Source organism: Stegastes partitus, unplaced genomic scaffold, assembly GCF_000690725.1.
Source record: "Stegastes partitus isolate 25-593 unplaced genomic scaffold, Stegastes_partitus-1.0.2 Scaffold78, whole genome shotgun sequence".
NCBI lineage: Eukaryota > Metazoa > Chordata > Actinopteri > Pomacentridae > Stegastes > Stegastes partitus.
Genome location: NW_007577809.1, coordinates 299,999 through 322,901, shown reverse-complemented (window position 1 = coordinate 322,901; position 22,903 = coordinate 299,999). Strand labels below are relative to the sequence as shown.

At 41.6% G+C, this 22,903-nt stretch overlaps 1 protein-coding gene across 3 annotated transcripts in view; it reads left to right on the top strand.

Annotated features, from left to right (window-relative positions):
• The window catches only part of frya (furry homolog a (Drosophila)), a 47,358-nt gene extending 24,846 nt beyond the window's left edge, over positions 1-22,512 (top strand). Inside the window, exons 24-62 of one of the 3 annotated variants that reach the window (XM_008276631.1) lie at positions 235-292; positions 481-572; positions 1,318-1,490; positions 1,945-2,105; positions 2,337-2,447; positions 3,635-3,789; positions 4,171-4,273; positions 4,364-4,535; positions 4,917-5,173; positions 5,273-5,419; positions 5,527-5,695; positions 5,908-5,998; positions 6,092-6,174; positions 7,085-7,235; positions 7,399-7,502; positions 7,648-7,833; positions 8,672-8,870; positions 9,302-9,423; positions 9,526-9,713; positions 10,335-10,429; positions 10,520-11,100; positions 11,270-11,367; positions 11,448-11,618; positions 11,713-11,853; positions 12,362-12,541; positions 13,347-13,511; positions 13,836-13,910; positions 14,029-14,199; positions 14,448-14,456; positions 16,220-16,420; positions 17,042-17,185; positions 17,982-18,145; positions 18,546-18,753; positions 19,106-19,255; positions 19,335-19,433; positions 19,516-19,599; positions 20,593-20,703; positions 20,794-20,999; positions 21,087-22,512. In XM_008276631.1, the coding sequence (XP_008274853.1) occupies positions 235-292; positions 481-572; positions 1,318-1,490; positions 1,945-2,105; positions 2,337-2,447; positions 3,635-3,789; positions 4,171-4,273; positions 4,364-4,535; positions 4,917-5,173; positions 5,273-5,419; positions 5,527-5,695; positions 5,908-5,998; positions 6,092-6,174; positions 7,085-7,235; positions 7,399-7,502; positions 7,648-7,833; positions 8,672-8,870; positions 9,302-9,423; positions 9,526-9,713; positions 10,335-10,429; positions 10,520-11,100; positions 11,270-11,367; positions 11,448-11,618; positions 11,713-11,853; positions 12,362-12,541; positions 13,347-13,511; positions 13,836-13,910; positions 14,029-14,199; positions 14,448-14,456; positions 16,220-16,420; positions 17,042-17,185; positions 17,982-18,145; positions 18,546-18,753; positions 19,106-19,255; positions 19,335-19,433; positions 19,516-19,599; positions 20,593-20,703; positions 20,794-20,999; positions 21,087-21,345 (6,034 nt within the window). In that variant the 3' untranslated portion in view covers positions 21,346-22,512. Of the gene's footprint in view, positions 1-234; positions 293-480; positions 573-1,317; positions 1,491-1,944; positions 2,106-2,336; positions 2,448-3,634; positions 3,790-4,170; positions 4,274-4,363; positions 4,536-4,916; positions 5,174-5,272; positions 5,420-5,526; positions 5,696-5,907; positions 6,175-7,084; positions 7,236-7,398; positions 7,503-7,647; positions 7,834-8,671; positions 8,871-9,301; positions 9,424-9,525; positions 9,714-10,334; positions 10,430-10,519; positions 11,101-11,269; positions 11,368-11,447; positions 11,619-11,712; positions 11,854-12,361; positions 12,542-13,346; positions 13,512-13,835; positions 13,911-14,028; positions 14,200-14,447; positions 14,457-16,219; positions 16,421-17,041; positions 17,186-17,981; positions 18,146-18,545; positions 18,754-19,105; positions 19,256-19,334; positions 19,434-19,515; positions 19,600-20,592; positions 20,704-20,793; positions 21,000-21,086 lie in introns of all 3 variants that reach the window. The other 2 variants (XM_008276633.1, XM_008276632.1) reach the window with 2 other exon arrangements.
• Positions 22,513-22,903: the final 391 nt, after the last annotated feature.

Below are 22,903 nucleotides of genomic sequence, written 5' to 3'. Positions count from 1 at the left end.
GCCTATGTTGATCTGTATTCGTGTGGATTTAAAGTGGAGATGAACAGGGGATTATACTGGAGTGCTGCCTTGTTGCCTTTTACAGTTGTTTCCTAGAAATCTGATTTTACAGCTTAAATCTCTTTTCCCTAGAAAAAAAAATAATAGTCACAATGTAATTTAATTTTGTTTAATGAACCAAATATTATTTGATGAAGCATTTTACAAGTTTGTATTTTCAATGTGTGCACACAGGGAACTCGTGGAAGAGTTACATCCCCTAATGAAGGAGGCTTTAGAAAGAAGACCTGAGGTTTGTTTGTTGTTTGAACATACGTGATATAAGTAGAACATGTACCATGAGAGTGAATGGACTAAATTATACATGATCATACCAGAGAGCTGCGATCTTTCAGAAAATCACTCAGCAAATGAGAATTACTAATATGGTCTCCAGGGCTTCTTCTTCCATTCAGGATTCATATTAATGATGTTTTGCAGAACAAGAAGCGGCGTGAGCGGCGAGACCTGCTGAGGCTGCAGCTGCTGCGGATCTTTGAGCTGCTGGCTGACGCAGGTGTCATCAGCGACAGGTTAGTGTGGCGTTAGTTCACACTTTTAGCCCAACACATGATAGCATCACATCCAGGGTACTTCATTAAGAAGGGTCACCAGGATTTATAATGTTGACTTTTTGCTACTTAACCCTCATCCCCCAATCGTTTTTTTTTTTTGTTCTGGTTACAGTTTTTCCTAATGTGGGCCAGTTTCTCCTCTCTGCTCCGCTGTCTGTAGTTCAATTTATTTTAACCAAAAAGTACATGATTTTTTTGTCATGTGTCTGTTGGTTGTAGCTGAGGGATCACAAGTTTCACAGTTGTCCAGAGGAGCGCTGAAGTTTTAGGGGTTTTTTTTACCAAATTTGTTTCATGCAAATTGTTTATTTTTGGTGACTTTTTAAACGAGACGTGTGAAATAGAGTATAGTAATAGTAATATAGTATGAAATATCAGGACTTTGAGCTACATTTAGTTCAGTTTTCTGACCGAACGGCACATTAAGGATGAGTAGGAAAGTGAAAATCTGCAAATCTGTTTTCAGAGTTTCTTGTAAAAATCTATTAAATGGTGTAGCTTAATTTTCAAATTTGTAAAATGCACCAGCAGTTTTCAAAGTTAAGCTGAAAGTACAGGGGTTGATCAAACACCGTTGTAATTAACACATGTACAGTTTGGGTTCTGACAGATGTTTAACTAGAAATTAAGACATTGTTGCATACTATTTGGTTTGTGGTTTCTCTTGACTGGGCGTCTCCTTGTTTTCTCTGTGATCCCGCAGCACAAACGGAGCTCTGGAACGTGACACCCTGGCCCTGGGTGCTCTGTTCCTGGAGTATGTGGATCTAACCCGGATGCTCCTGGAAGCTGAGAATGACAAAGATGCAGAGATCCTCAAGGACATTCGAGCTCACTTCAGCGCCATGGTGGCCAACCTCATCCAATGTGTACCAGGTACTCCTATAACTCAACTTTAAAGTCCTTCTTTTTCCCCCTCTAACAAGTTACTGCTCAGACTGATAAATTTCAGAATGAAGCCTGTAAATGTGCCTTACTCTGTCCATTTGCAAACTGTGAATTTTATAATAGGCTTCAATTTGGCTGGAGTTAGCACAGCACACAGAGTACAAGACTCTTGACATTGATCTTGCTTTGGATGTAGTCCAGGGGGAGTTGATCCAAAAATAGTCCAACTTAAGGACAGAGCAGGCAAGGGCAGGTGATGACTCATGGGTTACCACGCATTCACAAGTCCCCACTGAGCGGCTAATGGTCTGTCAAGGGACATCAGCATCTTGTTATCATATCGAGGAGTGCACTTTTAGTAGTGAGTTACAAGTTTAAGGTGCGTGGATATTTTAGATGACTCTACACTTTGTTAATAAGCCTTTCTTGTTTGCGTCCTCAGTGCACCACAGGCGCTTCCTGTTTCCACAGCAGAGCCTGCGGCATCACCTCTTCATCCTCTTCAGCCAGTGGGCCGGCCCTTTTAGCATCATGTTCACTCCTCTGGACCGCTACAGTGACAGGAATCACCAGATCACAAGATATCAATACTGTGCCCTGAAGGTAAACATAACTTCCTTCAATTTGACAAAACAACACAGCTGTTAAGATCATTGCAAGATCACAGAGGCTGAAAACTTTGGAGCCAATCACCCATGTTTGTCCAGCGCTGGTGTTGACATTGGATGTAAATGTGTTGCTATTTTGGCAGCGTAAGATGAGGCTAAAAGTAGAGCAGTTATTAAAACCATTAACATGTGATTCTGCATTCTTGACTGATGTCTGTTCTTCCAGGCCATGTCGGCTGTGCTGTGCTGTGGGCCTGTGTTTGATAACGTTGGCCTCTCTCCAGACGGATACCTCTATAAGTGGCTGGATAATATACTAGCCTGCCAGGATCAGCGGGTATGTAGCCAATACTTCACCACTGTGGTGCAGTTAAACAAAGAGCTGACCCAGGAAGCTCATCCGATAGCTTGCTGAAGCCTGCTTTATAAAAGCCCAGCACTATTCTTTGCCAACTGCTCACCATTATCTTGCTGCTGGCAACTACTGAAGGAGAGTCCTGTTTCAAAATAAACTTGTGTGATACTATCTTTATTCCAGTTTACTGTAATACAAGATAAAGCGGCTGCATGTTTATTTTTTTATTTTTTTATTTCTTCCTTTGTAAAGCCCATCACATGGCTTGAGGTATTAACTGGGAAGCTAACCAGGAAATGTAATTTATCAGCTCTTTGATATGACAGAAGTAGAGCTACTGGAATCATTTTACACTGAATGTTTTAACTCTCTGAACGCCAAGCAGTTTCTGGGCATTCTTTGCTCCTGTCACATTTTTACTCACCGTCAGCTCATTTTTTACTGCAACATAAAGTCCTGCACCTCTGTCGAAACAGCACAACCATGGCTAGAAGTAGAGAGACCTCAAAAATGTCTTTTGTGCTGTATAACAAAGTTCCAAGAATCATAAAAAAGTTTTTAAAAAATAACAATTGAATTTCTTTGATTACTTATTTTATAAAAATTGAAAAAAATCTGGAGTCAGCATTTTCTCAAGAGCAGGCATTGCCATTATTGGGGAAAGTGATGAATACAAGCTGAATACAGTCTGCAGTTTAACGCAGTCCAGCCTTTTTGTTATGTGACTGTTGGTTGCAGCTCAGTCAGTAATGGCTTCCCGATTGCGACAAGGATCACAGAATATTTCTGGAATCTTGTTTGTGCAAATCAGTTTGTTTTTTTTTTAAATCAAATTCTTAACTGAGCTATGTAGAATTTTGTGACTTTGATAAAACTGTCAAGATTTTAAGCTAAGATTTGGATAGGTTTCCCGACCGAGTGGCACATCACAAGCGGGTAGATCAAAGACCCACAGAAAGCTGAAAGACTAATGATTCTTTCTGCTGTAAAATGTTTCTGATAAATGCTGGAATTCTGTGAAAAACAACAACATGCCTGTGCCAGTGGGTTTAAAATACGTGAGGGTTAAATCATCTGAAATAGACACAGCCTCAGGTAATCACTGATGTAAAATCAAGAATGCAAGAAAAACATGAATGAAATATGACTGTGTTGATGTCCTGGCTCAGGTCCATCAGCTGGGCTGTGAAGTTGTCATCCTGCTCCTGGAGCTCAATGCCGACCAGGTCAACCTCTTCAACTGGGCTGTGGATCGCTGCTACACAGGCTCCTATCAGCTCGCCTCAGGCTGCTTCAAAGCCATCGCCACAGTCTGTGGCAGCAGGTACACAATCTCACAACAAGCTAAGCTCAGCTGTCTGCACACATAGTTTGTATCAGGGACAGTCTAGCTCCAGTCTGCCTTTATTTTGGTTTATATTGGACCATCTTGTGTTTATTTGTCGCTTTTTGGAGGTGAAGTTAATCGGTGATTTCCCTAATGAGGTTAGATACTGATTTCTCTGGATGAGCCGCATTTCTTGTCCGAGTGAGAAAACTGGCAAAGTCTCTAAGTGTTACCAGCTAATCCTCTTAAAGAGCTCATTATTCACGAGAAGTTCACCTCTCCACCTCTCGCTTAATCTCAGCAAGAATTAACCCGAGCATCACGTGAAACATTCACTTTTAATTCATAGTTAATTTTGTTTCTCCCTTTCTTTACCAGCAAAAGCTACCCATGTGACATCGTGACGCTGCTGAATCTGGTGCTCTTCAAGGCGTCGGACACCAACAGAGAAATCTATGAGATCTCAATGCAGCTAATGCAGGTGAGAATCGCAACAAGAACCTGTTGTGCTGCTGTGTAGTTTTATGTGGTGGCTGTCCCACAGACACATTTCCACTCTTTCATTGAACAGATTCTTGAAGCGAAATTGTTCGTATACTCTAAGAAGATTGCAGAGCAGAAGCCAAACAGCATCCTCTACGGCACCCATGGTCCACTGCCATCTCTGTACAGCGTCTCCCTGCCTCAGCTCTCCAGCCAGCTGGCCAGGATGTACCCCGAACTCACACTCCCTCTATTCTCAGGTAGCTGTTTGTGTTGTATGTGTGACTGCAGTCAGATTAGCGCACTTTGTTCTAGTGTATTTCAGATTCTCTCCCTGCTGTAATACACTCGCAAGCTTGTCATCTTCTCCTGGTTTGCCACTAAATGCTGCTCAAGTCATCTTCCAAACAACCCAGACACTTGTTGTATTTATGGACACTTCCACAGACCACAGAGAGTTTAAATTCACTAAGAGACACCCCCTCTTTAGGGTTAATTCATATGCGAATCAGGATCAAACTGCCCATTATGGTGAAACTGGGTATACATTATGTGTTTGATTTCCTTATAGAATATAACCGCCGCAGTGGCCACTGATGTTATTCTGATGTTTACGTTGCCTTCATTCTGCATTTTTCCAGAGGTTAGCCAGAGGTTCCCCACTACTCATCCCAATGGGAGGCAGATCATGCTAACCTACCTCCTGCCCTGGCTCGGTAACATAGAGCTGGTGGACAGCGGCCTGCTGCTCCCAGTCTTCACACCGTGCACCTCGGTTTATGACACATCGAGCCCGATCACCAGCACAAGCTCATCACACCTGCTGAAAGGCACCGGCTGGGGCTCCTTACAAGCTACATCTATGGTTCTCAATAACCTCATGTTCATGACCGCCAAGGTAAAGTCATGCTGAAGAAATGTGATGAAAAGCCTAATGAGTAATCTGAGGTCAATGCAGCTAATATAGTTGTGTGTTTTTTTTACCTTCTCTGACCAGTATGGAGACGATCTACCTGGACCAGAGATGGAAAACGCCTGGAACGCTTTAGTCAGCAATGAGAAGTGGAGCAACAATCTGAGAACCACAGTGCAGTTTCTCATCAGCTTGTGTGGTGTTAGCAGTGACACCACCCTCCTCCCATATGTAAGATATTAGGTCGTCCCCAAAAATGCTATGTAGCTCTCTCTCTCTCTCTTTTTTTTTTTAACCTCTCCAGTTTCTCACGGATACTCTGTGGTGTATTTATTTAGATCAAGAAGGTGGTGATCTATCTGTGCCGGAACAACACCATGCAGACCATGGAGGAGTTGATATTCGAGCTACAGCAAATGGATCCAGTGAATCCTGTGGTGCAGCACTGTGATAGCCCTCCTTTCTATCGCTTCACTGCCACAAGCAAAGCCTCCGCAGCGGCTTCAGGTACATCTTTGGAAAACATAGTCTTACTGAACAGAACGAACACCTGTTGAAAATTGTTTTGTTTTTTTAAGTAGAAAAAAATCATCAATCCGTAAAAATCTCAAATGTTTCAGTGGAACCACTTAGTGGTCAACCACAGAAAACCAGATAGATCCCAGCTCAGTCGACTTTCTGTGAGGATACTATAACACATGGTTTTGTTTCTTTTCTAGGCACCACATCGAGCAGCAATACAGTTGTTGCAGGCCAGGAGAGCTTTCCTGACACAGATGATACCAAGATTGTGAAGGAGAATGAAGAGAGGTACAGTAGTCAGTGGCCTCTTCAATCTTGTGATTCAGTGAAGTACAACACTAACAAGACACATTATAAGATTTATTTTTTTTCTGACCTTAGGCTAAGTCACATGATACGAGCACACAACCGTCTGGAATCACGCTACAGTAACAGTTCGGGTGGATCCTACGATGAAGATAAGAGTGAGTGTTTTTCTGTTTCAAACACTCCGTGAAAAACTGTGGTTGTCATGGTTTGGTGAGTGTGGGATACCCAGGCTGGGTTGGAGGGTAAATGGTAACCGGCATGGTGTCATTGATAATGCATGAGCAGTGCAGAGCAGCCTGGGGCTTTTATAGGGCTTCTGTGAGAACTGGCACTCAAATACAAGTAGTCGAGCCCAGGGCCTCAGCACTGCAGCCAGTGACCCAAAAACTGCTTTGTTGCTCAGTCTTGGGCTGAATTCGTCCTGCATACTATTGTGAATAAGAATCATCTGACGATTTAAAGAATCCTGAAATATCTTTTTGATAACTCTGCTTCAAAAGTGAAATTGTCTTTTGTGATGTTTTATGAGGAGTTTATTGTTTTAACACTGAGCTCCAGTCAGTTTTGTTTTTAGTTTCTGTGGACTCATTTCTCACTGCATTCTTAGATACTGCACCTCGAATGTTTTTGTATTTTGGGCAGAATCTGATTAATGTAAATGCTTTTTTTTTTTAGTACATTTTAAAACAAGACATGTTGAATTGAGTGGTTTTGTTGAAATATCAGGATTTTAAGCCTAGATTTGGTTAAGTTTTCTGACTTAATGGCACGTCACAGATGAACAGTTCAAGGACCGTTGGAAATCAAGTCAGTTCTTGCTGTTTTTATACTTTCTGGCTCTGATACATGATGCAATTTTGGCAATTTTCTTAACGTTTACTTGCCTTTCAACTGGACCGGCAGATTTGGGGGTTCAGAGAATTAAATGTATTTCTCCTCTGTGTCATTTGACCTTATGCCACCCATGTCTTGCATCAGGGAAAGCACAAACTCATTTTTGGAAATGCAGTTCGCTATATAGGTAAACTGGGATTGATGTAAACATAATATTCTGCAACCATTTAGGTGAACCTTTGCCTCCCTATGCTGATTGGCTGATGATGGTTATTGAGACCAACCAGCCCCATGCTCTGCCTATGCCCCTGAATGGAGGATGCTGGGCTCCGCTGGTGGACTTTTTACCAGAGACCATCACTCCCAGAGGACCACTGCACAGGTCAGATTTAGGAATGTGCTCATTCTGACACTCTGGAACAGTTTCTGAGGATGTTTGAGATCAGCAATGGAATTATTCTCTAACTTTTCATAACCTGCCACAGTTAGATTTAAAGTGTGTTTCATTTAAGAGGCTTTACAGTGTGTTGTTTTGCTTGTTATAGGTGTAACATAGCAGTCATCTTCATGACAGAGATGGTGGTGGACCACAGTGTGAGAGAAGACTGGACCATGCACCTGCCTTTACTGCTGCATGCTTTGTTTTTGGGTAAATTCACTCGAACATAACAGCCATAGTATAAGTAATCTAAATGTGATGATGCACTGTGTAGCTGGATGCAGATAATTAAGAAAACAATTAGTTACATTGCAGTGAAAGAGACTAACTGGTGTGATCGTGTTGTTGACTTCAGGCATGGATCACTATCGTCCAGAGGTGTTTGAGCACAGCAAACGTCTTCTCCTCCACCTGCTCATCACATTGTCCTGCAACAACAACTTCCAGGCCATTGCGTCAGTCTTACTGCAGACACGTGAGATCAATTCCACCAAGACGCTCACCTGCAAACCAAGTCTGCAGCCCGAATATTCACCTTCAGGTAAAAACACATCTTCCTTCACTCGCAGTCACCTGTGTGAGTTTTCTCAGTTGCAACTATAATCCCACTTTACTAAAAGGTTGTAGCAGCAGCTTGGCATTTGACACATGGCTATTCTCTTCGCCTAATAAAAACTTGAACATCAGGAGGGGATGGCTGGCATTCCTTTCAGACAATAGATAAGTTTCTTATCTGGGGAGAAAATATTTGGACACTGTGCCAAAAGCAATAACAGAGGACATCAAAGGTCTTGATTAAAGCATTCCATTCTGCTATTTTTATCCTCTTGCCCAAATTGGGGCCATCTGCTCAGGCCTGGATAGGCTGCTTTCACTCTCCTCCTCCCCCAGCTGATAAACTGTTTTGCAAATGTCTAGACATTTTAAAATATCCAGAATGTTATTTGTCCATTTGACCAATTAGGTAAAAATTTGTATGCCAGAAATAGTGACTTTTTTTTATACAACAATAATAACGCTGCCAGTGAAATCCAAAGAAAACATGCTTTGTAATGTCTTCTCTCACATATTTATTGAATTTGCGTCTAACTTGTCGTGTCTTGCAGAAAGAATCCGCTTCTCATTAGCAACAATGAGATTAGATGTGCAGCAGCTTAGTAGTTAGGTTTGACAACTTCATCACAGTAAATAAATTCCGTGAGTAGACAAGGCTAATTAGATTCACATTCCAAGCGATGTTTAAACACAAGTAATGCTGCTCACTGTATGTTTCCTTCTTACATTAACCACTGCCATCTCCAGTTGCAAGTCAGGGAAATGAAAACCAGCATCAAAAACATGTGTTTGTGAACAAACACCTGTCTCTCTGTTGTGTTCAGGAGGTTTTGACTTCTTGCGGGAGTGTCAGGCATCTCCTGTGCCGGACTCTGGTCTGAGCTCTTCTTCCACATCGTCCAGTTTAAGTCTTGGAGGAAGCAGCAACAACCTGCCTGAGATTTCCCAGGACATGGAGGAGCTGGTGGCCTCCAGTAAAATGGATGAAAAGACGAACAAGCTCATTGAGTTTTTAACCACAAGGTACAGATTGCTATACTATTTTGTACTTTAAATGCATGTCATACAGCAAAAACATGTCATGGATACCAGCCAAATATAGGATTCTGGTATGCTGATATGCTTTTTCACATTTCTTGACGAAGGTTCCCACCTAGTGGTGCTGCATGCATAGTGCAGTAGATCCTTATAGGAGAAGTTTGATATCATTTGTGCAGATTATAATTTCTAATTAAAGCCACCATCTTGCAAACTCCAAAGGAAATTAAGGATTTTATGTCTTTTAAATAGATTTTGCTGCTGATAATACTTTATTGCCTAAATAAAACCTAAAGTTGAGCTTGGTACAGGTTGTTTCGAATGAAGAGTTAATTGTCTCTCTTCTACCATAGTGTCCCCTTAAAAAAGACAATATGCTGGGTGTTGTTAGTGACCAAGCAATGGTTGTTTTATAGAGCATATGGACCGCTGTGGTGCCATGAAGACATTTCACCAAAGAACCAGATTTCAAAAAGCACCGGGCAGCTGACGAACTTCCTGCGACATGTTGTGTCTGTGTTCAAAGATTCCAAGTCAGGTAATCCTTAAGTATATTCCTGACAGTAATTTATTAATTAATTAAACCACAGAACTCTGTCTATGACACAAAATAACACTCTGCATACTCTGTTCTTGCTAGATTTCCACCTGGAGCAGCAGCTCAGTGACGTAGCGCTGCAGACAGCCTTGTGCAGTTCATCCCGTCACTACGCCGGTCGCTCCTTCCAGGTGTTTCGAGCCCTTCGGCAGCCCATCTCAGCCCACGCTGTGTCCGACCTGCTGTCCAGGCTGGTGGAAGTCGTTGGTGAGCATGGAGAAGAAGTGCAGGTCAGTGGTCCGTGCGTGTATGTGATGCGTCAGAGTATTTGCAATGTAGCTATGAGTTCAGTTCAGGCATAAACCATGTAGGAATTTCTTCTTTGCATCTTTAGCTCTGTTAAATGTCTGTCAGCAAGAGAGTTTACAGCATGAAATGAAATGAAATGAAAAATACTTTATTGATCCCAGAAGGGAAATTCAATAATGCATGCAGTCAGTACTACACAGGGTTCCTGAAGAATTCACAAGTTCAGGCCCTGTTTCCAACTGTCAGATTGTCCAGGTGGGCAAGAAACAGACTCAAAGACTTTTTAGGACTCTTGATGAACCCGTATGAGTGAAAGGGTTTCCAGTTTATTAACATGAGGCTCTTAGCTGTGAGCATCAAGTACTGTTGTTAGCTGTAGGGAGGTGCAATGTGGTATCCAAACAGGCAAAAATGCTCAGGTTCAATTTACATACCCTCCTTCTAACTTTATGACATCTGCTAGTTTTCTGGACAAATGGAACTTGAGAACCCATTTTTAATTAAAACATTTTAAAAGTTTTTTTTTTTTTTTAATTTTTAAATTACTGATACAACTATACCAGAAATTGCTCCAGAAATGCAGTTGTGTGTTTTTCTTGCAGGGCTATGTGATGGAAGTATTACTCACTCTGGAATCTGTGGTCGATAACTTGGCTGAATGTCTCAAGAACAATGATCTCATGGCTATCCTGACAAGGTTTGTGTCTCTTCTACATGTATTTATGTTTGAAGATGTTTAGATTTTTGTTGAAACATGTCAAAACTTTATTTCTGTGTTAAATTACAGAGCCTCATCTCCAGATTTCCTCACCAGTTTCAAGCTGCTGTCCAACAGGAAGAGCACCGGGCAGCTCAATCTGAGAAGGGAAGAGAGGAGCAGACATCAGAGGAGCTCTTCGGTTCCTAAGAAGTTCGGTGAGGCAGACAGGTGGTCTGATCCGCCTCGCAGCGCCACACTGGATCGTATCCAAGCCTGCGAGCAGCAGGTGTTGTTAGCAAAGATCCGCAGCTCGTCCTCATCTCAGGACAATGTCACCGATCCAACAAGCATCAACCATCCCACCAACCTGCTGGCCACCATCTTCTGGGTGGCAGTGTCGCTCATGGAGTCAGACTTTGAGTTTGAGTATCAAATGTCCTTAAGGCTGTTGAATAAGCTGCTGGCCAACATGTCGCTGGACAAGCAGGAAAACAGAGAGAAGCTGGAGAAACTGCAGAGCCAGCTGCAGTGGAGCAGCTTCACTGGGCTGCAGCAGCTGCTGTTAAAGGGCTTCACCTCAGTGTCCACCACTGACCTCACGCTGCAGCTCTTCTGCCAACTCACACCTGTGTCACGAGTGCCTGTAGTGGACACATCACAAGCCATAGGTATGATGTAGGAATCAGTAGATATGGATTTGTAAAAAGTAAACATTTTGTAGTTAACCAGCCTTGTATCTGAAAACATTTAGTCCCATTTGTACCAATGACCATGTAACTTTTTTTCAAAAAGAATTCGTGAGGAATATTGAAGAGATTTGTCTGTTTTATCTGTTAGGTTTTCCTTTGAATGTTCTCTGCCTGCTTCCGCATCTGGTGCAGAACTTCGACGGCCCTTCACAGTTCTGTCAAGACGTTGCTGAGAGGATAGCCCAGGTTTGCCTCTGTTAATGCTTCTATTATCAGTTTTTATAATTATATATCTGGAACTAATGGACTTTTTCTTTTTTGTGTAGGTATGCCTCGAGGAGAAGAACGCCAAGCTCTCCAACCTCGCTCATGTCATGACTCTGTATAAAACACACTCCTACACGCGAGACTGCTTCTCTTGGGTCAATGTGGTGTGTCGATATCTTCATGAAGCTTTCTCGGACATCACCCTGAACCTGGTCACTTACATGGCAGAGGTTTGTGCAGCTGATCGGGTTTGATTTGCGCAGCCACGGTCATGGTGTGTTGGAGGCGCTATAGAAATTAATTGTTGTTTAATTGTTGTTGCAGCTTTTAGAGAAGGGTCTCCCCAGCATGCAGCAGACCCTTTTACAAATCATCTACAGCCTTCTGAGTCACATGGACCTGAGTGGAATTCAAGCCAAACCCTTCAACATGGAGGTGCTCAAGACAATAGAGAAATTTGTCCAGGTGAGTTACAGATCATTATTTTGAATGTGCAGCAAACAGATGCATTTCCCAGTACTGATTTTTACTTGAAATTTGTGCGATGCTTCTGTGGTAACTCACTGAGTTACACACATGTGTGCGGAATGTGAAAAGAATTGTATAACTTAGATCAGATGTGATCAGTGGAAATCTTTAGCTAGTGGGGTGTGGGTAGGAGTCTCCTGTGTTCCCTTTTCCTTTTGTAAGTGCTCATGAGAAAAAAAAAGGGGGGAAAAAGCTGCCTTGTGTCAGCGCAGTAAATTTGTAGACACACCCAGACTATAAACAGTCTGACTCTGTGCCACAGGCCGGGCCTCTGCCTCTTCTCATTCCATTTTCCTTTCGCACCTCTGGCTCCAAAAATAGAACTCCATAAAAAAACACACACAAAAAGACATTTGTGGTTGTTTTTTTTTTTTTTTCAAACATGCGGTTATGTCGGTTGCTGTCTGCGTGTACAGGTGAATTTCTGTGTGTCTGTTCACTATAGACTGCCCATTGGAGGGAAGCGCTGAACATCCTGAAGCTGGTGGTTTCTCGATCCGCCAGTCTGGTGCAGCCTTCCTTCCCACAGAGTGACCTCTCCTATGAGGACATCAGTCGTGTCTGGGATCGCTCCTCCAAGGCCCTGCCTGGGAAAACGCTGGATTTCCACTTTGACATATCTGAGGTTAGAGACCCTTTCTCTAGCTTTTTCTTTATCGTGTTAAACTTCTTGTTTTGAGCGTCTGTGTAGTCTGCAGAAAGCCTGCATGTTTGCCCCTGTATTTTTTCCTGTTGTTTCCAGGGTGTGGTGCTTGTTGAGGTTGTGTGGAATCTTTTAAAGCTCTTTGGAAGGGAAACATTTCTTCCCCTTCCTTAATGGTGATATATTTTTTTTTTGACGGAACCTCTTGAGATTAGCTTGAAAGCCCGAAAGGTAAACACAATTAGTCAAGCAGAGTAAAGCTGGAAAGTGATGTGAAAGATACAGGCGGAGTGCTGTATGTGTGGGAACTGAACAGGGAGCTATTTGTGTAGTTCATGAATGGCAAGAAATGATGTCAACTCTTTGCTACCGCCCTTTGTATGTGAATCTATGAGCTCCAGTGGCTGTGCAGCAGCGTGTGTCTTTAAACTTGAGAGTCACTGGACAAACCGCTGATATTTCTTGAAATACCCGGATATTTTTAGACTGAAGGACAAAGCAGAGGAAATGAAAGCGTTTTTTTTCTTCAGATGCTACATGCATTCCGAATGCTGACTGGCAAAGATTTTTTTTCTCAGTGGTCACAGTTTTTATTCCAAAGTATCTTAAAGCATCGATCACTTTACAGTCACTGTGAATCAGTTAAAGTCTAGACGAAGCGGGAGCTGCAATGACGCCGTACTCATGGATTGGCTAAGCAGAGAAGGACTTTCTCATCCTGATAGTTTTCTTGACTCATCGCGGTTTCTGTCTGCACGTGTTTGCTTGTTTGTGTCCACGCCTGTAGACACCGGTGATCGGTCGGCGCTACGATGATCTGCAGCGCTCTCCGGGCCAAGATGTGAAGAGCAGGACCACAGCAGTGACCCGCAGCACCTCCTCGACCTCGTCTGGATCCACTTCCAACAACGTCCTGGTGCCGGTCAGCTGGAAGAGGCCTCAGTCTTCACAGGTTAAAACTTCTTCTAATTTTCTCTAAGAATTAAGTTTTGAAGGGTCAAAATGTTGCGATTTCACATCAAATGTATTTACTAATGCCAAGTGTTTAATCCTTGTTTAGTACATTAGGAATCCACTTAGACCTGACATAAAATAAGTCTGTATGTAGATGATGACAGATGCATGTTGGTGCCATGTGCAAAACATACTGTAATTTGTACCAATGTGTATTCAAATAATGTATTCAGCTACATAATACCAATTGTATATAAGGCGTAAAAGTAAAATTTGGTTCAAATGACAGTGAATATTCAAAATATTTCCATTTTGTCTGCAGAAAAGAACACGGGAAAAACTGGTGAATGTATTGTCTTTGTGTGGGCAAGAAGTGGGGCTCACAAAAAATCCTTCGGTAAGATGCATTTCATTTTAGCAGAGCAATGCACTTCAGCACCCTCGACATCTATTTTTCTTTCCATTGTGTTTTCAAAAACAGCCTTTAACCTTTTTTTTTTTAAATCCCTGAATAGGTGATATTCTCCAGCTGTGGGGAGCTGGACCTCATGGAGCACCAGCCCAGCCTGGTGTCCTCCGACGATGGGACCCGGGAAGCAGACAACATGGACGACACCGCCTCAGAGCAGCAGTTCAGAGTCTTCAGAGACTTTGACTTCCTGGATGTTGAGCTAGAGGATGGAGAGGTGAGTCTGACCAAAGAAAATTGCGACAAAGAAAATTAATTATTCCTCTCACCTCCTCTTATATTTGATGTACAACAACGTAGTCGAACTTGTAAAGCAAAAGCAGTAAGAAAAACTGTCCGTAGCGTGAAGAGCAGACTATTTTCCTCTGAAGACACTCTTCTTGTACTGTGCTGGGTCAGATCTGCCTGCTCTCTGTAATGGGGTTTCTTTTTCTGTTTTTTTTTTTTTCTGTTTGTGCTATCTAGGAGCTACAGGTAAGTTTAGTCATGTTATATTTTGATTTGCTGTGTTTTCTAAATGAGTGTTTGCTTGTGCAGATAATTTAGTGAGCTGCCACACTGATGGCAAAGAGTAGCAAACGTGTGTGCATGCTGTGAAATGACAAGACTGATACTTCAACATTCACACAGTAGAGAGAGAGAAATGTCCACTCATACATCAGAAACACAGTATGTTATTTTCTAATTGACACGCAGAGGACTTAGAGTCAGCAGTGAAATAGATGTCAACATAAACATTTTTTAAAGATGATTATTTACTTTTAGCTGCTGTAACTTCAGTTGATTAATTGATTGATTGATTGATCATTTTTTAAAGTATTCTTCATGATGTTTTCCCATTTGACACACGATTAATGCATATATTAATAGTCTCTATGCCTGTGTGCAGCCTTTAACCCAGAAAATGAGCAGTTTGATGTTCACCGATATGTCCACCATAGTTGCATGTTACAATCCCTGTAGTCTGGGTGTAGATATTCCTAATACAAATTGAACATCAGTTATTTCATCCATTATATGTTTGCCCTGGTTTTCTGAATTAACAAAACTTTTATCTCAGTATTCTGAGAAAATCTTAATGGAAATGTCCTCTTGGTCTTTCTTTAGTTAACCAGATACCTTAACATGCCAGGGGAGGCTCTCATTAATTTAAGAGTTTATCCACTTTGTGCAGGCACTTCAAGAGTGATGGTTCATCCAGAAAAACTGATTTTTTTCTTCCATGAAATCTTTCTTTCAGAAAGAGTTAATGATCTTGTTATCACAGAAAAACGGGACATACATTTTTTTCTCAAGTGAAAGCATTATGCTTTAGATAATGCAATAATTTTTTATTTTTTTAAAAAAGAGGAAGAAAAAAAGAAGTCTGTGTCCCAATTCTACTATTCATGGTGTGTTAGCCCCATCTAGAGACACAGAAGTACAACACAGTTCAAGAAATTCTGTTCAATTCTAACGGTTCTCATTGTCATCAATCCTAACACACATTCATTCTACTGTACACCTTTACCTTCTGCTATTTACTAAATTTATGCAGTGAAAAGTAACAAAATGTTATATTTTTGTTGATTTACCTTCAGTAAAAAAGCATCAAATTGTCAAACTTCGCTTATGTCGATTCTGTCAAAGTACAGGGACTGAAGATGCTGATGATTTACACATTGTGGCTGAATTTAACTTCACTCATGCTGCATTACTGTAGTTATTGGTATCTTGATCTTTACTTTCAGTAGTTTTTAAACCACATCACAATGTTTTCAGTATCAGCTGTTCTCCTTGAACCTCCTAAAATTCCACAACAAAAACAGCTGCAATGGTCAAAGAAAGTGCAGATGAGTTAAACAAGGTGTGAGAAAAGATTCCTGACCTCATGTGAACTTTATATTTAAACTTTTAAGCTAATCACAAAAGGAAGTCTCCCTTGTTTATTCTGATGATTTTTTCCAAAGTCACGTCAACTTGAAAGTCGCTCCACTTTTCATGCAAGAAACCATTTCAAATCTGTAAATATTTGGCAATATCAGGGGGTTTTCTGTCACTCTCACCAGCACTGTGGATATTTTGGTAGTAGCTTGTGTAGTGTATATCAGGGTGTGAAAATTTTCCCAGAAACTGTCCCCTCTCTGAAGCTTCACTGCATGTTTGTGAGTGTATAAATGCAGTGTGTGCGTGTGCATGTGTTTGTCCTGTAGCATACGTCTTGGTACTTGGTAACTCAAGGCTCTTCACTGTTGCAGGGAGAGACCATGGACAACTTCAACTGGGGTGTGCGGAGGCGCTCCATGGATAGTCTGGACCGAAGTGACCTGCAGCCCCTGGAGGAGAGTCAGCTGTCCAGCAGCATGCCGAGCCTCAGCAAGATCGCCCGAGAAGACTCCGACGAGTCATCTGAGGAGGATTCCCTCACCGCCAGCCAGATACTCTCCCACTCACAGCTTGTAAGTTTCTCTGCTTGCAGGGCAAAACCAAGCTGTTGCAACCCATAATTCTAAAAAGGAATATGAAAAACATATTTTAAAGACGAACTATTTTCATGTTGCACCCTTTAGGAGCTATGTTTTTGTGCCACTGTTCAGTTATTGTCCTCTTTCCACATTAAAAAAATGTCATTATCTAATTACCGATTACAGTGCAATTTGCAAAGCACACTCATGCTTCCAAGAGGATAAAGCCTTTTGATTGTAATCACTGGAATGGCTTTTCCTTTTGTGGCTGACTCAGGAGCAAATAGCTCTGAAAAAAGCAAAAATGTCTGTATACGTGAAGTGTCCGTGAACTGTAGCGAGGCCTTTTCCTCGGTCTTGTTGCATCTTCTTTCTGTTATTCCACGACAGAAAGTAGTCTTCATACAGTACTCGCAAAAGTTTGTGGCAACTAATGTGACAGATGGAAAGCCCATGTGTTCACGCAGCTGTCACCCCACTCATGTCTTGTCGCGTATCTGTTAGCCACTCTTCCACTGTCCGTGCTTGCAGGAGTGTTAAGGATTTTGCGGTTCTATATGATATATAAACTGTATTTTTTAAAGATTCCAATAGTTTGTCCTTGTCTCTTTTCAGATTGTCAACCTCTCTCCAACAGCAGAGAGCAGTAGCATGGACTCTCCCTCTGCCTTTTTTGATTCAACTTCAGCAGAGTCAACTCCTCTGAACACCAAAAATCCTAGTTTCGAGGTCCAGCTGCCAGAGGACTCGAAGCAGCGGGTGAATAAGGGCTTCAGAGTGTCTGAGATTCTGGGAACTACTAATTCCTATCGCAATTCCATACTCGAGTTCTTTACTAATTTTGCTAAATAGGAGCTATTCTGTTGCATGTTTTCTTGTGAAATGTCTTTGATGTTGCTTTGGGTCTAGTCTATGTTTATTATTATTTTGTGGCGCTGTGACTTTCCTACATTTCCTCTCTTCAGAATAGAGCATGAGCGGGTCTTTTCTTGATATTAGGTGCATGCAAAAGGAGAATGAACTAAAACCTGCAAGCGGAAAAATCAATAACTCTGGGCTCTGGGTTAGTCTTTTTTAATTGCGGCAGAGATTGTGGCAGGGATGTGACGGGGTTGTAGCCAGCACTAGAAAAAAAAAACAAGATTCTTTCTTTCTGTGTCTGTCTGTTTAAGGCAATGTGTATACCTATTGCTTCTGTGTGGGTGGCTCTAAGCATCAACTAAAAACTCTTGGCATGTGGAAAGTCAAGAAAGGTTTACACATTGCCTGTCCCAAACCGCTAGTGTGCAGGGCCGCGATGCTGGCCGAGTTAAAGGATTTTATAATCTATCTAATTGGCAAAATATATGCACACTAAAATAAACAAATAAACAAAAACACCTCAAGGATTGTCCATAGGGTCCCGTGCAAGGTTAGTGTATCCATTTTAACCACAATAATTCTCAGTTTAGTAATTAAGAATAAAAGAGGGAACACATTCCATGCATGCAGCTTCAGTATTTGTTTGTGACTCGAGTTCATTTCACTAATTGCTGTCCCTCTTGATTTCTTTCAGCATGAGATGTCTCAGGAAGACGAAGACGTCAACGTCCACGAAGACGACGTCTCTCTCTGCATCAGTGAACCGCCCTCTGAATATCACTGTGGTGACAGTTTGACTATGGATATGGTTCACTGTGATTTCAAAGGAGAGCTGGACCTTGACTGCTGCTTACCCAGGTACCTACTGTGTAGCACTTTTCATTAAAATGGGATGCCTCACATTTCTGGCTTTGTCAGTCTGGTAAAATGACAGCATTCAGTCACAGGTCACTTTATGTTGTGAGAGCTATGATAAGCATACAACATGAGATTGGACGTCGTACGTCAGCATGTTGTAATGTTTTGCATGCCCCCCTGTTCATGCAGGTTAGGCTTGTGCTGTGCTGAAAGTGATTTGCAAATGTTATTAGGCCCCAACTTAGTTAGACTACCATTGCAACTTTTAATAATCAGTGACCAGTGTGCCCTTTTAGACACGCTTAGATGCCATCAGATCAATAAAAAGGAGTGCATGCCTGGAAGGGGCTTACCATAAATGCAGCAAAAATGTTCATAACGTGGCTTTATGTCTCTTCAGTCTGGCTGAGGAAGAGAGAGACGACCTGCTGGAGTCGCGTTCCTCACCGCCACCGTCGCCCTTCTTCTCCGCCATCCTCGCCGCTTTCCAGCCAGCAGTGTGCGACGATGCAGAGGAAGCCTGGCGGAGTCACATCAACCAGCTTGTGTCCGACTCAGATGGATCCTGTGCAGTCTACACTTTCCATGTGTTTTCATCACTGTTTCAGGTATTATAGCACGACTGCGTAGAAATCCTACTCTCAAATTCTATTAACAGTGATCCTGGTCAAACTGAATAATTAAACGGAGAGGGTAATAGGATTAGTTATGTGGCTGATTAACCTTTGAGAGAAAGAGCCTCCCTTTCAGAAAAGGTCTGCTTAATTACAAATCGAGGACACTGTAGAGGCTTTGCGGTTTGAAAATCGTCTGAGATTCATTAACCAGATGTTGTTCACTTCACTGACCAAAGCCGACAGCAGAGACTTTCAGAAAAAAAAGTAGAAATGATAAAGAATATAAATGATGTAGGAGTGATTTTGACAGTATTACAGCCAGCGTGTTTTCTTTGGTTTGCAGAGTATTCAGACCAAATTTTGTTCTTTGACCTGCGATGCTGTGAGTTACCTCGGCGATGGCTTGAGAGGATTAGGGTCTAAGTTCCTGAGGTCTTCTCAGATGCTGACATCATGCTCAGAGTGCCCGACGCTGTTCATTGATGCAGACACAGTAAGTAACCTGACAGTTAATCTAACAGTATAACAGAACAAATTGAACAAATTCAATAACAAAACTGGATTTTTTGCAGATTATGTCTTACGGACTTCTGGAAAAAATGAAATTCAGTGTGTTGGAACTTCAAGAATATCTTGACACCTACAACAACAGAAAGGAAGCAGCTCTCACTGTAAGGAGATTTAATATTGTGCTTACTAGTCTGGATGTCACCTGTATGTACGTTGCCACTGAGTTGTCTTTGTTACACACAGTGGCTGAGCAACTGTAAGGACACATTTCCCAAGAACGCTGGAGGTGCTGTGATAACATGTCAACCAGTGGAGCATGAGGAAAAGGTGAGTTTGTCAGGAATTTGAGCAGTAACTGACAAACCATCATATCAACTGAAGGATTGAGTAAAACAGTGGGTTAACATTTCCTTTGACTTAGCGAATGCATTCAGCCAGTGCAAATGAGGAAATAGCTTCTGATGCTGAACATTTTACAAAACTGACTGAGAATACTAAGGATTCCATTTCATCTGATCTTTCATACTGGACTTTCTGCATTACTGTGTGATACTGTAGCTCTGTGAGTGTTACCTCTAATTTTCTCACACTATACTATAAATGTCAAGTTTCCAATGACCTTGAGTTTCCGTTTGTCACATTGAATATTTCATATCCAATGTGCATTGTGATCATTTTCAGCTCTGCTGAGCATGGGAGCAAGTTCTCTTATGTTGCATTTAATCTAGCTGTAAACAATTACACTCACTCTATAACTGAGGGAAGTTAACAGCAAAACAGAAAGTTCTGCTGGTAAAATTTTCTCGATGAGCTCAGACATTCCCACCAAAGTGAGTGCATTTGTGCTGATTAACAGGCAGAATTTTAATTTGCTTGGCTTGTTTCACTTGTCTTTTTGATTAATTCATGACAACTATCAGCACTCTATTTATTTCTAATTCACACATGCGTCAACCCTTACTTTTCTTCCTTTGTGCATGCCAATAAAATGACCTGTTCTAATGTTTTTCACCCTCTTTTTAAATGGAAATAATAAGTGTTTGCATGCCCTTGATCGCTCTCTTTTTCTTACTTCTTACTTCTTTTCTGCCTTGTAACATGCTTGCATGGTAGCAAATGGAATCTCTGGCTGTAAGTTAAATCAGGCTTGTGTCCTAATTGTATTTATTGTAAAGCCATTTTCAGCAAACTGGTTGTTTTGAAATCTTTAATAATATTTGAGTTTATTACTGAAGAATTAATCTGAAAATATCCATAAGTAAGAGAAACTGTGCCAATTTAAAGTCCCTGTGCTAATAACTAATTTTCTTTTAATTCCAGCAACTGGAACTCTGTCAAAGACTCTACAAACTCCACTTTCAGTTATTGCTGCTTTTTCAGTCCTACTGTAAGCTGATCGAGCAGGTCCATGCAATAAGCTCTATTCCCGAGGTAGGTCTATCATGTTCTTTTTGAAGCCACGACACGCATCATCTAATCCATGTCTCTGTTTTAATAATATTCATCCCTCTCAACCTTTAGCTTACAAATATGTCTGGAGAGCTGAATGAGTTGAAGAGCAACCTGAAGATAGCAGCAGCCTCAGTGACAAACGATGAGCTGGCAGCCCGTGAGAGTTCCTGCTCTGAGCCCATCTTCAGCTCCTCTGAGGCTGCAGTTCAGGCCATCCTGGAGGTTCTGAAGAACAGTGAGTTTGCGACAGCCATTCGCTACATTCGTGAGTGCAGGTGAGAAAAGCAATATAGTCGACTCCTTGTTCGGTAGTGTATGCTGTGAAATGTCACCCTCAGTCAATGAATGTCTGTTCTTTGCAGAACAATGTGGCCCAACGACATCTTCGGCAGCCACTCTGAGGATGAGGTCCAAACATTACTAAACATCTACTTCAGACATCAAACTTTGGGTCAGACAGGAACTTTTGCTCTGGTGGGCTCGAAGCAGGACCTGACAGACATTTCTGTCAAGTTGATGGAACTTAACGGAGAGACTCGGGACATGATCCGACGAGCCCAGGGCTACCGAGCCATCACAGCTTTTCTCCCAGACTCCAGGGTTTCAGGCTCGACTCTCTGATGGGCGTCTGGCAGCGTGTGACGCCCATAACTCCCCAGCGCCCTGCGTCATGCCTAACCTCTCTTTGTGTCTGGGGTAGCTGCTATCATCTCAGTGGTTAACAAGAACTATACTCTCACCTGGGATTAACCAAACCCACGTCTCTTCTTCTCGTCCGAATATATATCAGAATGTCATCAAATCCGATCTTCAACCGTGCAGCAATACTGTTGTTTCTACACAGATGATTGACTTTGCCGTTGTAAACAAAGTTAGACTCTTATTGCACTAATAATAGAAACTGTCACAAGGCGACCACTTGCTACTGAGGTCAACAACTTTCACATTTAACATACCAAAGCTAAGTGATGCTCTTTCTGTTATGTTGTTTTAATTGTCAAGGGAAAATGTGCAATCCTTCACTGAAGTGGAAGACCTTTGTCTCCTGAAAGAATGTATTTGAATATCAAAGCATTGGAAAACATGAACACTGTTAGTACAGAAAAAGGGAGGCTTCATTACTTGGCGAAAGTAGTGGGTCTTTTGTGTGTTTGCGTGTGGGTGTAGGTGTAGGTGTGTTGTGAGTGTGCTTGAGGGTGTGAATTTAAATCCGACGACCATCTTAGATGGAACTATTGATACTGATTTATGTAAGAGGTTCATGTTAAACTACTCTGACATGCTGCAAATCTACTGTAATGTCTCCCAAACCTACATGCTGCTGTGTGGGTTGTCTGTTACTTAAAACATCTTTACTGTACCTTTTAATAACTGTGCAGCTTTTAGCAAGTAGGTAAATTATTTATATTATAAGCAAGAGAAAAACAAGCTTTTATCAGACTAGATTTATAGAAAACAAATATTTTGTTTCACCCATTAAACCTGCCAAGCTTGCAAATTCTATGTACTATAAAGTGTAATAGTAATGTTTATGAACAAATACAGAAACTATTTTAACTAAATAATTGTACATAGTGAAATGGGGGCTTTGCTGAGACTCATAAGATTGTATTTTTATGGAGTTACAGTTTGAGTTGCATGCAGCCTGAGTAGCTACATATTTGTAAAGCTTCCACAAGAGTTGTCGTAGCCTCTCGCCTTGTAAATACTACTGCCTTTGCAATGTACTGTACTTTGGTGTTCTGTACACTTATGTAACAATACAATAAAACTTACATTTGTTAACAATGGTCTCTTTTTTTGTAATTTGTGCAATAACAACACAACAAAAAAATGTGTTAATTTTTTTTTTTTAAATTCTGTATTTGTGCGTTTGCAGCATGTAGTGCCCCTGGAAGGGGGACCTAATGGCAGGTTTCTCTGCCTCCATCACTCTTTATGACAGGGGCAGCGTCTCTATAAAGCCAGAAGGGGAACGAATCTACCCAAAGGTTTCAAGAATATTCAGATTATTGATTTGGCATTAGAGCATAATGGCCACCCATTATTATAGATTCAGATTCAGATAGAACTTTATTGATCCCTTTGGTAGGGTACCTCAGGGAAATTGTCAAGAGTCATCTTGTATTTATGTATGTTCCTTTTCAGCCCCTTTCAGACATGCACTGCTTTCCATTAT